Source organism: Aythya ferina (genome assembly GCF_964211825.1).
Source record: "Aythya ferina genome assembly, chromosome: 18".
Lineage (NCBI taxonomy): Eukaryota > Metazoa > Chordata > Aves > Anseriformes > Anatidae > Aythya > Aythya ferina.
Window position 1 is genome coordinate 9,671,324 of NC_140317.1, and position 14,863 is coordinate 9,686,186.

Consider the following 14,863-nt stretch of genomic DNA (forward strand, 5'->3'; position numbering starts at 1 on the left):
TCTCTGTCAGTAGGGGCCTTAGGTTGTGTTTCATTTTCATTGCAAATTATAGAGGAGATAAACACATACTCAATACCATCACACAGAAAAAGTTCAGGAACAAATAAAATTATCCCCCCAAATGAGCCTAGTTTCGATTTTGATTTGTTTTGCAGTGATGCCTAAAAGGTCCCTGAGGATATCTGCAGAGTGATGACTTGTAGTTCAGTGGAAGTCAGTGTTTCATGGCAGATTCCTTAAACAGTGAATTTACATTTAATGTATGTGCTGTATTGAAGTTTGTTATCACCTAGTTCCACGACGATAAAACAGGGAACAAAAATAGAAAAAAATACCCTAAAAAGACCAAAACTAGATACAGCTTTTCTTCTTAAAGAACTGTAGTTGAAATTTAAAAAATATGCATATTTTTTACTTTAGCCAAATGTTTTACAACCAGCACTTCAGAAATACACACTGAAGATGAAGCATGATGAATGCCCAGTACCGTACACTGGGTCACTTCCAGGACTGTAGAGTTTGAACTCACTGATGTCAGTGAGGGCGCTGCAATTTACAGGGGCTGCATATCATACGCCAGCTATTAGCTAGCTGGTTGTAGCATGTTCAAGCTATTAATGTGTCAAATGATACTGATGCTAATTTACGACTATCTAGAATACAGAACTGCCTCTTGTTTTAATTTGACAAATGGTCATTTCGAGACATGCATTTTCAACGCTTATTTTTGAAAGGCAAGAAACAAATTGATAATTTATTTTTCTTTTCATCAACACAGAATTATCGCTGCAGCTCTGATGACTTTATAAGCATTACTTAGAAATATACTTACAAAAACTTGGCCCATTAATACCCATACTTTGTCATCTTGAAATATAACTGCCTCAAAATCTTTACTCCACAAGTTCATTACTCTTAGGAATGTAATTCTTGCTAACACATATCATGTCCCTTTTTAACAAAAAGAGGACTACGCTATTTTAAGGTCTTGCATGTCGTTTTTTAATAATGAGACAGCCATTGAGTTTTTCAGAGCAAAATGTCATGCTACAAAATGCAAGGCAGTGTAAGTTTTTACCATCATTTATAACTATCGGATCATTTTTACAAGCTGTACTTTTTCACTTTCCCCAGACACTATCAGATGGTAAAATTCATTGCCCAAATATCAGAAGAAATAATTGCATTACTAAAAAAAACGCAAACAAACAATCAAGCATAATGAACCTTCTGCAACAAACAGGAAAACTGAAATGTCTCTGATTCAGTGACTTGCTTGAACAGTATCTGCCTTCACTTTACAATCCATGAAAACCACAGACTAATCATTTAGTCACTAATGAGCAGTAACTCATACCACTCCTGCCTGTGATTCCTGACCATTTCATTAATTAGATAACCATAACAATTCTCTACTGTTGAATTTACGGTTTTAATATTCAACGTGGAGACTTCACATATCCGTATTCAAATTCCCTAACTTCTCCTGTGGGCAGAAAAGTGTGCACAGAGTGATTAACGCACACTGGTACAAATCGTCCCTGTTCACTGCGGCTGTGTCTTGTAGGCACCTGCACTCCCCTCTCCCCAGCACTCCCCACTGCCACCTTTCTTTAGGTAAGCAGCTGAAGCAGCCTGTGTTGCATTTAAGGGGAAGATGCAACAGGGAAGCAATGTTCTCATGTACTCCGCAGATGCCACCTACAATGTCACTTACATTTTACAAAACATTCTAATTTTTAAGAAATTCCATTATTTAATCTAAAATAATAGTAGAATAAAAATAAGCTCTCTCTTTTTTTTCCTTGTGAGAGGAAACACTGAATAGCCTAACTCATTGGTCTAGTTTCTAACACTGCTAATGAAGTACTGTTACACTACACTGCTATCCTGCTACCTGTAAAGCGAGGTGGCAGTAACGTACTGATGTGTTCATAAAACACTGGTTCTATTTTTTTAAGGAGGGAGTTGCCATGCAAACATAAATGCAATACAGCAAAATCAGATGTGCTCTGGCACTAAAAATCACAAGTGGATGGATTTATGGTACTGCACTCCTGCCATCAACACAAAGTTCATTATCTAAATACAAGATTTTATTGTCCGTTGCTCTTTTTGGCAATGTTCATATTTGTGCAAACTAAGTGCAATCTTTAGCAGATCATAATAACAATGCTTTAAGCACATTTAAAATAGCTTAAAATTATGGCAAAGTCTAAGACAGAAAAATTAAGTTCCAAAGCAGGAATCGTTCTCTTTCACTAGTTACTTATATCAAGATAGTTGGGAAGAAAAATCAGAAGGATGTTTGCATCAAGATATATTGCAGTAATTAGGTAGAATCTTACCAGACAATGCAACATATTAAATAAAATAATAATACACTAGTCTCCTAAATGACAACAGGAAACTGAGAACATTTATATTGCTTTATTCTACTAATCAATGTAATTAGCTTTAGTATCCTCATATCTAATTATTGCTTTCTACAATCAATATGTGCTTTATTAGATAGTATGGAAATGACAAATAGATCAGAGTTCAAAAAACTTTACGATCTCAAAATCTAGAAATAGCTTAGTGAAAATCTGCCATGCATTATTACCCTCATTATTGTAATATTAAAGTTCATTCACTATATTTTGCATTACAACTGCAAATTTTACCTGAGTATTTTTTGGATAAGTTCTTTTTCAGCCAAAGACAATAGCTGCAATGAAGAAAAATACAACTATCTACGGAGATCTCTAGAAATGGATGCTGTAAATGGATCCCTGTTGTTTTCTGCCTTTGAAAACACAGTGACACTTAATCTAAACTTGTCTGTTAAGAAGGAAAAATACACTTTGCATTTTCTTAAGTGAGTCCCAGTCCTGATGTGTTCAGTTTAATACAAGTCTCCCCATGGGCTCCAATGGGCTCTCAGGTCTCTCCACATTTATTAACCTTCCTGCATCTCAGTGCTGTACCACATCTGTGTCACCAGGTAAATGTCACTGGATCAACACAAAAATACGTAGATCTTCATTGGTTCACCCTGTTTGCACTAGCACGTAACTCCCAGAATTACAGTTCTTCTAATTCAGCTTCTTTTTCTTCCCCTCACTTCAAATCAGGGTCAATTAAAGATGTTAATCTTGGCAAATATTTGCCTGGACTATGACTCAGGTGCTTTATATGAAGCTGATAAAACATAACTCCACTGGTACTCCTGTTAAAATTACATTTTGAAGACCTGGATTCAAGAAGCGTTGATGTTCTGATTTACATAATCTGAGTCTCCTACCTGTGTTACTTTCATCTCAAATTCTCTGGTTGGGACTATTCATGGCTTGATTCATAGTATTTTAGCTACAAAGCTGACACACAGAAAAAAATAAAATAAAATAAAATTTACTGGTTAAATAGCTTCAGTTCTTCCTGTCAGGCATCAGTACAGAACGTGTCTTCTTACTGCTGATATTATAATGTACCAGAAGACTAATCTACACCCTTCTGAAACCAAAGGTGTGGGCTTGCTTTGAATTAAAGTGCTGCCAAAAAGTAGAAGTGAACATTAAAAAGTGCATAAATTACATAATGCAGAGCTCAGATAGTTGGTAATATAATACACTTTTTTTTCCCCTCTCACTGATCTAAATCTGTTTTAGTCTTGCAGTGCCTGAAAGTTGTTGGTGTCTGGTGGCTAGTAGTCAATCTCTGTCACGTTACCATTGGGAAAGTGTCTGAATGCCAAAAATATTATTCAATTAGAAGTCCAACTGGCTTCAGACTAGATGTTAGAAAAAAAATAATCTTTATCATGAGGGTGGTCAAACACCAGACCAGGTTTCCCAGCAATGTGGCTGATGCTCCATGCCTGTCAGGCATTTAGAGATTCCCTTCATAGTGTTGTAACTTTGGGTTAGTTCTGGAGCAGTCAGGCAGTTAGACTCGATGGTCTTTGTAGGTTCCTGCCAACTGAACTATTCTAGTCTATTCTAAAATTATACCTTGTTCTTTTACATGTAATTATTCTGCCATAAGCAGTGCAACAGCCGTCAGCCTCATCAACACAGGCCCAAGGCAGTGAGGGACACGAAACTCCCATTTTAACCTTAATAAGCTTGCTACAGGGACATCTCTGGGAACTAAAAGACTGTGTCTCAGTTCCCTTTAAAATCTGCTTTAATGCCTTATTCTTTCTCATGGAAGAGTTTAAACACTGCTTCATTAGGTCTCTATATTACAGATCAATTTTCCAGGTGTTTTAACCTGCATTTCACACCTATAAGAAACTTCTTCCTGTACGTCTGCAACAAACAGCAATTTAAAGCTTGCCACCATCAAACATACAGAAACAGATTTGTGTACTCATCCAAGGGAGGTATCTTCATGTGCCTGGCTTTATCTAACATAATTCCTTTCTTGCAGTTTGACTCTGCTTTGCTCCCTGTCAGGGCAACAAGATGTGAGTGACCTCCTACCTTCTCTTCCTAATCAACATTTCCGCCCAGCAGCTGCTGGCTACTCACTCCCATCCTTCCTCCATGGAGAATTTCACATAGTTAATTACCCGTTTCATCTCTAAGCTCTCACTCTGGGAACTTTGTAATTTTTGGTAAGTGATTGCCAACGGCATCACCTCAATAGCCCAGCTGTTGCTCCCTTGAAGTTGTTTACAGAGATCTCATCTCTGACCATTGTTTAGTTTCCTGCTTGCCCTAGCAAACAGCTCCTTTGATTTCAACCCCCTTTACTCAGAGAGAATAATGTGAAACAGATAAAGTAGAATCCAATTTAAAAACATAATCTTTTCTTCATTCTCCATAAACGCTCATCAATACTAAACTCACATACATAAACCATGTTGTGTTTAGAGAAGGAAGAGGTAGAAAGTGAGATGCAGAAAGGAAGTTGGGTACATGAAACTTTCATCTCCTCGTACTCCTCGTAACTACTTTTCAAGCTGACAAGCTGCTTGTGTCCAAGTAGGTGCAGAAATACCAACCTGATAAGGCCTTTTTCTCAGACTGAAGGATTCAGAGATAGATCATGATTAATTAAAATAATTAAATTGACTTTTGCAAAAGTCATCATACTTACGCTGTCATTGCTTCCTTTGTTGTCCTCATATTTTGTCTCTATATGAATGGAGAATTTAGGCAAAAATGAACACTGCAATAAAAGAAAAATATGTTTGATGTGATAAAAAATATGCCTGCATCATCAGCTGACATATCAGTACATCCTGTACGGTATTGGCTTTCTTATTTTTATTTATTTTTTTTTCAGATTACTTCAAGAAAAAGTGTATAATTTTAAACAACATAAAAGTAAAGGGATTTATGATTCTAGAAGGCTACAGAGGTTATATCTGAAAGCTGAATACTAAGATGAAGGTATAAATAAATTACTATGAGTACTCTGGAATAACTAGATACAACAACTTTCGTGCACACTAAACACAGGAGTACAAATGTCCTGAATATCTTGCTGTAAGTGCAATACCCGACCATCTCAAGAGCATCTACATACTCACCATCACAGATTAGTCTATCCTCCATAAAAAAATAATCTAAGGACTTTTCACTAGCTGCAGGTTCTAACCAAACAGTTATAATATTTTAACATGCAAGGTTTCTTTCTTTTCTTTTTTTTTTTTTTTTTTTTTTTTTCAGTGGGAAAGGAATTTTAGCATAATTTCCTATTAATTAAATGAAGATGGATTATGAGTTGCCATGGCAAGTCTTTTATACTAGACCCAAATTCTTCTTGGATAATAATGCAAGAAAATTAGGAATGCACAAATGTTGTGTTTTTTTTGTTTGTTTGTTTTCTATCAAAATAGTATTTCTGTATTTTATATCAGAATAATATATATATGCATATATATATATATATTATTTTTTTTCTGTGGATTACTTAATTTAGTTGGGTTATCAAGACTAGAGTTTATAATACTATGCAACATAATTCCAGTGGAGGAAATATTTCAAATATCTTTAGCATTTCACAGTTCTTTCAATCCAATATTTCAGATAGGCAGATAGAGGTGGTATCTAAAAAATATCCAGAGGATGTTGGTTGAACAGCATCTTAACTGTTAGTCAAGTCTTTTCTTGCATTAACTGCCCTTGAAACCCAAGTGCCACTTCCTTGTATGATGCATCACTAATACCCTATGGCAAAGCGTCTTTGCAAAGATTCTGCCTACTTCACGCCTTGTACATACAGATTATACAACGAGGACATTATGATGCCTCAATGTTCACACTGCTCTTACTCCAAGTTAGGACTTGATAAAATTTGCAGAATTCTTTTAAGGGATGGACGGATGACTAAGAAAGGAGGTGATTTAGACGGCAATTTACAGTGCAACCAAATTGAAATGAGAAGCCACCTCCTTTGAGACTAGAGAAAATATGTTCCCAATTCCATGGATCTCATCTAAAAAGCCATCGTTCAATCTCATTTGATCACAGGATATCCAGTATTCATGAGCACATCTACAGCCAGTCGTTGGTGCAAAAAAGAATGAGAGTTTTACCAGAACAGGGTTCTGGTGCCACGGACTACACGGATAACAGATTCCTTTGGGGGAGGAAGGAAGGCTCCTGGTCAAACTGTCTCCCCATTAACATAATGAAATATTCCCATGTAACATGTTGCTGCTGCAGATGCACAGACCACACAGGCTTCTCTTCAGATCATATAAATCTGAAAATCAATCCCATCTGAACTGTGACTAGCTCTCAGCTATGCAACTTGTTCACTGAGTAAATACATGGGGTGCCAAAAATAAAATATAAAAAAAATTAGCAAGTACAAGATGGGGCAAGTTCAATGACAGATCTGCTAGTTCCTTATTACTCATATTTTGTGGGCAATTAAACCTTTCCTGTATATACATCTCAAACTGCCAGTTGAAAATATACAATATTTATAAGCATTTGGACAAAAAGACTCCAGATATTCTCCAAATTGAAGTTTCACAGTGTAACTCAGTATTTTGCTCCTGTTCTGGCAGACAGCTAAATGCCTTAGCAAACAGCAGGACTCACATGGAAAGAAGTTTATAACAATAACAACAACAATAATAATAATAAACATTGAGGTTTGTCATAAGGAGGGGAGGATGAAGATCCTTGAATTATATTAATGTTGGTTGGAAGGAAAGATGAATAAAAGGGATTGATTCTAAGAATTGTATAATCAAATGCTCTTAAATTAATAAAAAGTTATAAATGTATTGCTACAGGAGATATGGAATGACCCAGCATACACAGAGATCAACTAAAGGATATGGAATGACCCAGCATCATCTAAAACACTGTTCATTGTCACTCTGAGGGTTCATATTCAAAAAGTGTAAAACAACATTCTAGTTGTTTTCTATGTTTGCAGGAGAACACAGAAGGTTGAAAAGGTAAATTACTACTGGAGGTGGATTATAAAACGCAGATCTTAAAAAAAAAAAAAAAAAAAAAAAAAGAGAGATATATATATATATAACCTAATCACAGACATCTACTGCACAGCTTTTAAAGCATTTGGAAAATAACTCCATCAGTGCTTGGATGGTGAAAACACGGGTTATGAATTTCAAAAACTCCACATACGTCAGCCTTGTATTTTACAAAGATCTCTAACTACTGGGATCACAGTCCAGGCGTACAGAGCTCCTGCTGGCAATAACCTGGAGCTCTGCATATGGGCATCCCGTGGGAAAGCATCCTTGAGGAAATGAGAGGAGCCTGCCAATGAATACAGTTTGTTTTTATCTGCAGTTACCAGTACTGTTACTGAGTGCAATAACTGGTACTGCACTACTACAGACTCAATACCTAGGTCAGAATAACAGCTTTTAAGAACATTTTCACCAGAAGTAGTAGAGATGTATGCCATAACGTTATAAAGTCTAACAGTTTACTAGCATAGCATCTGCATATCTCAAAGTTTTACTTACACGTCAGTGTCAGTTAAGTATCTACCCTCTTGATTTGAGGACTAAAATTTAATTTTCTTTGTGAAACACTCAAACAAAATCAACACCCCTGAACCAAAATCTAGTCTTTGATACGATGGAAGCAGTGGATGCACCAGTGTAAGGGCCATCAAGACTATAACACTTAAGCAGATTGCATATCTAGGTTGGAGCTTTGGGAGTGTGCAAACTTTTATGTAATACAGTCTGAGTCTAGTAGTTTGTCCAAAACCTCAGAGGCTATGGAAATTGCTTTGACTATGCTGACCTTAATGGCTGTGGGTTGCAGAGTTTTCTCAGCTCTCATTCAAGAAGCAGCAGGGTCCACCACAAGACTTGGTGCTGCATTTATGGCCCCATTGTCAGATTTGAAAACTCTACAGCATCTTTCACAGTTACAGCTCATCAAAGCTAACATCCTTGCTGAGGGAATTCCTCATCCCTGGACCTGACTGAAGCATCTTTGCTTATGATCTAACTCTAGAAATTCAGTTGTTGAACAGAGTACATTTTTCAATTTTCACACGCATCGTTCTTTATAGAAATAGTTGCTTTTGCTTTTAAGTCACACAGTGATGGATGAAACACAAAACATGAAAAACCTTTGTGCTGTTGATCCAAAGCATGGGAAATTTTGAGTAAAGCCAAGTGACAGATTTCCCTTTTACCTTGCAATCTAAAAACCAAACCAACCAAACAAAAAGAACCCTACTATTTTCAACCACTGTCTACCATTTACCAGCACTGAGTCAGATCACAATACTTTGAAATGCAGCCATTTTATATATTGAACTTAAGGCTGTATTAGGCTGCCTGTAGCAGTTCAGCAAGCCACTGCTTGAATCTAGGTGTTTCCTGTAACCCTGAATCTAAACTGCAGAAAAAGATCTTCTAGTCTGGTATTTCAAAAAACAAAAAAAAGAACATGAAGAAAAGACTCAGAGTACTACAGAAAAATTACGTGTCTTTCACCTCAAACCACCTCATTAGAAAGTAGAAAGCCATTTTTTTTTTGCACAAAGATATCAAAGGTCAACCTTCCTGTTTACTAGTAAAAAGGAGAGGTCTATAACAATCTAATTTGAGATTATAGATGGTAACTTGAATTTACCTCCAAATGAAATCTAAAATTCAACAAAAAGTACTGGATTGCAAATATAGCTCTCAAAAACTGAACGGACTGGCAACCACTGTTTCAGCAGCTGTGGGGGGTCTCATTGGCTTTCAAGAACACTTAGCAGGGTCCAAATTTTTGAGCGTTTCACAGAATGTGTCTCATGATTCATCAGCTGCACTCTGACTAATTGGCAGAGGGCTCTGGCAGAACCAGAAAACTGTTTATGCATCATTCAAAAGACTTTATTACTCATGCAAAAAGTACTTTTTTTTCTACTTGAGTGGCTGCATATTTACTTAGCCAAGGATTAAAAGTGTTATGCAACAGTCAGAATCAAACTTGGGAGCGAGTGGTAGGTAATAAACCTGTTAGTAGGTTTTTTTCAGAGTACCACTCCCTTTCTGCTGCGCCTCCCCAGGGCGTGTGTTCTTCCAGCACAAACCTGGCAGGGATCGATACGCTGAGCACGCACTGGAACGCACGGGACACCGTTTCCAATTTTCCATTTCATTATCTCTACAGCTTGCAAGGTGCCTCTTTAGAAAAAAGAAAGCAGCAAATTGAATCTTTAATTTAAAATTAGGCTTGAATTCTAGAGAGTAGTCCTAGTGCCTTCAAAGTCCCAGGGTCTTCAATAAGGTTGCTTTGAGTAACACTTTCAAAGGAGGTGTCTTGTATTGTCACCTCCAGATGTTTTTAGATGTGTTCTAAACTCCTTAAAAAAATTATTACAATCCAGTACACCTGTGACACTCAGAAAACAAATAAGAAAAATATCTTGGGTGCTTTCTTCCTCTATGTGTGTGTGGGTGTGTGTGTCTGTTTGTTTTAAACTTTCTGTATTTGGCATCCTTGTTGGAAGCACCAGGAGAGGATTAAAGCTCAGGAGAGTAAGCAGTGAAACAACCGTGAGTCTGTACTTGTAATTACCACACAGAAGCAGGGGTATTTCCAGATTAAAATAAAGTCAAATGAAAGCAGCATACGGCAAACACATCCTGCAATTGGATTTTCAATTCACTACAGATAGCCTCTTGAAAAATGAAAGGCCTATTTTTAGGTGGTGATTGATTAGCGTTGCCATAGCAATAAGAAACACTTACAAGAACAGGGTACAACCTAAGAGTGCCAAAACACTTGCCAAAGCCTTAAAGAGACAGTCAAACACATATGGTGTTTTGCAAGCAGTTCAGGCAGAAGACTGTAAAAATAACCCTCGCATAGTAACTACATCCGAGGTGGCTGAAGGAATTCCTGTGGTTGCCAGTAAATACACTGGACAGAAGGGAACTGAGAAAGGTTTCTTTGTCCTCTCTAACCTGGTTCGTGTGAGAGCTATTTCACTATTTCACCATTTTTGCGGGTTTCATTTTCCATTCGGTTTCTTTCTGCCGGATGTTCCTAGAACTGAACTGCAAGGCACCTCAGCACTGCACTTCATTCCTCCTCCTGCTCCTGGTGAATATTAACCCACAATCCTTGGAAGATATTTTTATGCAGTAAAAAAGTAAAGCCCTTTTTTTTTTTTTTTCTTTAAGCAGCAGAAGTATATCCCTCTAAATCTTAACATAAAAGCTTGGGGAAGCAGACATTGCAATGTTAATGGTTCTCTCTGATCTCCCACTACTTTTCAGGCTGATTTTTTTTTTTACGGTCACATTTACATTAGGGAGGAACACACAACAGTGCCTTACGGTGCCATCTCCTTGGAGCAATCTGAAGCACACAGTAAGTGAAGAGCTACTGAACACAGTGACTGCTACAATGAGGTGGGACTGGCCAAGCGGAAGTCATTCATATTTTTAAAATATGAGATCTTTTAGATACCACATCCTTTGAATTCAAAAGTTTTGGGTGCTGTTTTAGAAGTCAGTTGGTAACAGCATTTCTTCATTGAAGATCAAAAACTGGAAAAAAAATATGAACAGAGTCTCTTCTGCTTAACAGCTGGAGGGGACATGGGGACTAACGGGGAGTGGAGGGTGCCCTGCAGGAATGCCCAGCGCTGCCGCAAGGCCCAAGGCAGGAATGCAGGCAGTCATGCACACAACAACCTCAAAGGAACAGGAGACATTTATAAATGAGAAGGATGGATGGAAGGGGAGCAGTGCTGTCACGTGGAGATTGCCAATGCCTCTAGCATCTCCTTCATACATGGCCACAGTATCCTGCTTCCTGAGGAAGAATGGAAGTGAGAAACAGTGTGTGCAAGTGGAAACGGCAGTCCCATGAACCAGAGAGGGGTTTGGATTGCTTTATAATAAGCCAGTGGTGGAAAAAAGGAATTGTTCCAGGCAGTTTGATTTATTCTGTGAAGAAATGGATGATTTAATGGGCTTAAACTATTAAATAAGAATAAAAGATTGTTGCTTTCTAAAAATATATTATTTAATTATTGTAATACTGCAGAGTTCCTTCCCCTTGCTAGAATCTCTCAAGCAATCAAATCTCTGTTTTACTAGAATGTCACCAGTTAGCCTGCAGTCTCAGTTTTCGACGGGATTGTGGGTTAGGGAAGGGAGAGAGGAGGAGGAATTGTGGTAATAGCTTTGCATTAGGCTCCAATCCTGTAATCCAGACCCTGCTGCATTTTTGATGCAGATCCTTCATACACTCAGCTGGAGAAAAGTTTCTGCACTGGAGACAAGCCTGATGTGCTGCATCCAGATTTCAAGCAGTGGTAATCAGATAAAGAGAACACAGGAAAAAAAAAAAAAAAAACAAAAAAACAACCAACCAACCCTTCAAATTCCTTGCAGTGTTTATCTGAGGCTTTTTTTTTTTCTTTCCCCCAAGTCATTTGATTATAAAAATAACAATTACAAAAACATTCCTTCCAGATAATTTACTTCATGGATAAACTGGCAGCTAAGTGAAGCACATAACATGCCTGTTCTCAAAAGTAATCAGAAAACAGCAGGTCAATAATGGAGCATTTAGCAACTATCACTCTGGGGCCATGACACATAGCAGTCAAAATGATTATATTTGCCTCAGTCATTTGCTGTAGAAGAATTAATGTCACTTTGATATATCATCAAAGGAATCATTGTCTCCTGTTTTCTGTTCCATAACTGTTTTTCATAAATATTCTGAATTTATGTCCTATACTTAACTCAATTTGAACCATAGGCAGGTTGAAAGAACTCTTCCTGCAGGGAGTAAAACATGCCATCTTTAGTCTCCATCTTGTTTTATATATTCACAATTCTGAAACTAATAGTTGTCAGGGATTATGCATAACCTTAATAGGATAAAATTATCCAGCTGTTTTTAAATTTCAGCCCCAGAATTGAAATATTGCTAACAACACTGGAACTGTTTAGACCAGGCAGCAAAACTATTTAAAGTTTTCCAAAGCAAACACTCAAACTGCATCGTCTTAAATTCTCTTTGTATTTTCCCTTTCTCTGTTCTCCTTCCTCTCTTTGTTCAGAATCTCAACTGTCACTTGAAGAGGTCACATGGATATGTGCTGCATATTGTCTAACAATAGACAATTGCTATTAACAATAATTATTAACAATATAAAGTAACAATAACAATAGACGTAGGTTCTGAAACTTAGTTCTGTGCAATCCCTTTTCATTTAGTTTGCAATAGAGACGGGTTTGCTTTCTAGTTAATTATTTCTAATCTAGCTGGACAGCCTCAGAAAGAAATGAGTCTCCTGAGAGTTCAGTCTTGTCCACACTTCTAAAAATAGCAGAAATATTTTGCACATTTGTAAAAGATATGTATTTGCAAATGCAGTAATTGGCACATAAGGGTTTGTTGAGAGCAGCAAGGCATCTTTTCTCCATCCTCCAAGTGAAAAAGGTTCCAGTCTGAAACTAGCAAAGGAATTATTTCTAAAAGCCAGCAGCTAGAAGCACCCAGTCCCCCAAAGCATGTATAGCTTGACAGTAGGCACCCACCAGTGCCCAAATTTCCTAATCACTCATAGAGCAGAGCCTTGGAGGTTACTTCTGTAGCTCTTCCTTTCAGCTGTACCTCAAATACAGTGTTGCAAATTTATGAACTTAGCATCAACCTAATTACAACATTAAATTAACTTGTAAGTAAAAATTAAACATTTGGTTTAGCAAGCTATCTAATCAGGTTTCTAATTGCAAGATCAAAACCAAAGTAACTCCACTTCTAAGTTTAAGAGTCAGATTAATAATTAGACTTTCTCACTTAAAGTCCCTACATCATGCCCCAGCCACTAAAACAAGGGTTTGAACATTAAAGCAGTATTTTACTCTCTAAATGGTACCCCCACCTCTGGATGACTTCTTTTGGCTTCAGCGTTGAAAGGAATTGCTCTCCTACTTCCTCCTCCTTTTCAACAGCAGGAAGCCAGCAACGATTAGCTCAAGGTTTGATGCAGCATTTCTTGGGACATTACCCGTGTCTCACCTTCCTGATAGGAAGTCTTTTGTATTGCAGTTTTAATGAGATTGTCCTCCGCAAACAGCACAGTATACATTTTTAAATGCTCTCCTTGTATCACAATATTTCACATACTACACACCAGAAAACATCACTTGTACAATCATTCTGTTAAGTTCATTATCTTAAGTGTGTCATTTGCTTTACACATTATTAACACAGCTGTAGACCAAGCAGTCATACCCTGCTGTTTGCTGTCAAATTTAGAGGCTTGCTGTGTAAAGGATACCATTCTTTAAAGCAGATGTAATAGCTGGACCCAGATTTTAGACAACAAACATCACAGCACTCTGATTTCCATTTCTGTTGTCATGCATCCAATCACTCCTGGCTTTTCACACTACCATTCCAGAGAAGAGTATTCCAGAAATTATTCTTAATGCCTGCTGAACTTTTTTTCTTATAACATCATGCAATTTCAGGCCCTCGAGGTGGCCAAATTAATGAAATCTGTACTATTTCACAGGCAAAACAGATTTGTGAAACTAGTCTGTATTGAACCACTAGAAGTCTAGTGCATGTGTTTGCATCCAATTTCTCAACAGCCTTCATATTTTACAACTGAAAGCCCTTAAGCCTTTCAGCAAGCTTCAGTCTGTCATTCACATCCTCTTCTAAATCACTAATGCACGTTGAAATAACACTACTGAGCCTTTAAGATCCTTGCTCTTTATTTATAGTGGAACTTCAGACATCAGGAAAGGTATGATTTTTCCTTTCCAGCAGTATCAAGTACTTGACTTGATAAGATTGTTTTATTTATCCAGTTGTTGGCGGACCTTCAGAATCAGTTTTCCTTGAAATGAGGCTCAACTTAATTCTTTGGATGTCCCACAGACCCTCTAGAGAGGATTTACTATCTTAGGAAAAGAGTTTCCGAACTATCTTGAATATTCTGGGGAATATCTCAGCTGGCTAATGCCTTCTTTCAGAATTCTCTAATAAATATAGATCAAAATTTAGACAAATATTCCAGACAAGCATTGGAATTATTCCCAATGGTATATTTAACATTTTTGTTCTAGATTCAACAGTTTGAGGCAAAGACATTATCTCTATTTTCCCTTGAACACCATTTCATAGTCTACCAGCTCCATTAAGATACACTTTAAGGAAACTGCATTTCAGTCAGAAATCTAATCTCATCCCCAAATTTCCAGTTCTGTTTCCTTGTACCTCAACTCCCATAAGCAGTTATAATGTCACTAAGAGACTGTTTTGCCTACCTTCTGCATTTGTAGACCAATTTTTCTTTACAAGTCTACTTAATCCTGCTCTTGAACACCTCCTCAGGTGTTCACCTCCCTTCTACACACTTTCACTGAAATGTGTTCGAGATGTTGTTT

At 37.3% G+C, this 14,863-nt stretch overlaps 1 protein-coding gene across 3 annotated transcripts in view; it reads right to left on the reverse strand.

Moving 5' to 3' along the window:
• Window positions 1-14,863, reverse strand: part of PITPNC1 (phosphatidylinositol transfer protein cytoplasmic 1) — an 88,519-nt gene that overhangs the window by 25,936 nt on the left and 47,720 nt on the right. For all 3 annotated transcript variants that reach the window (XM_084492201.1, XM_084492203.1, XM_084492202.1), the window contains one exon: window positions 5,086-5,157. In XM_084492201.1, the coding sequence (XP_084348327.1) occupies window positions 5,086-5,157 (72 nt within the window). The remainder of the gene's footprint in view (window positions 1-5,085; window positions 5,158-14,863) is intronic.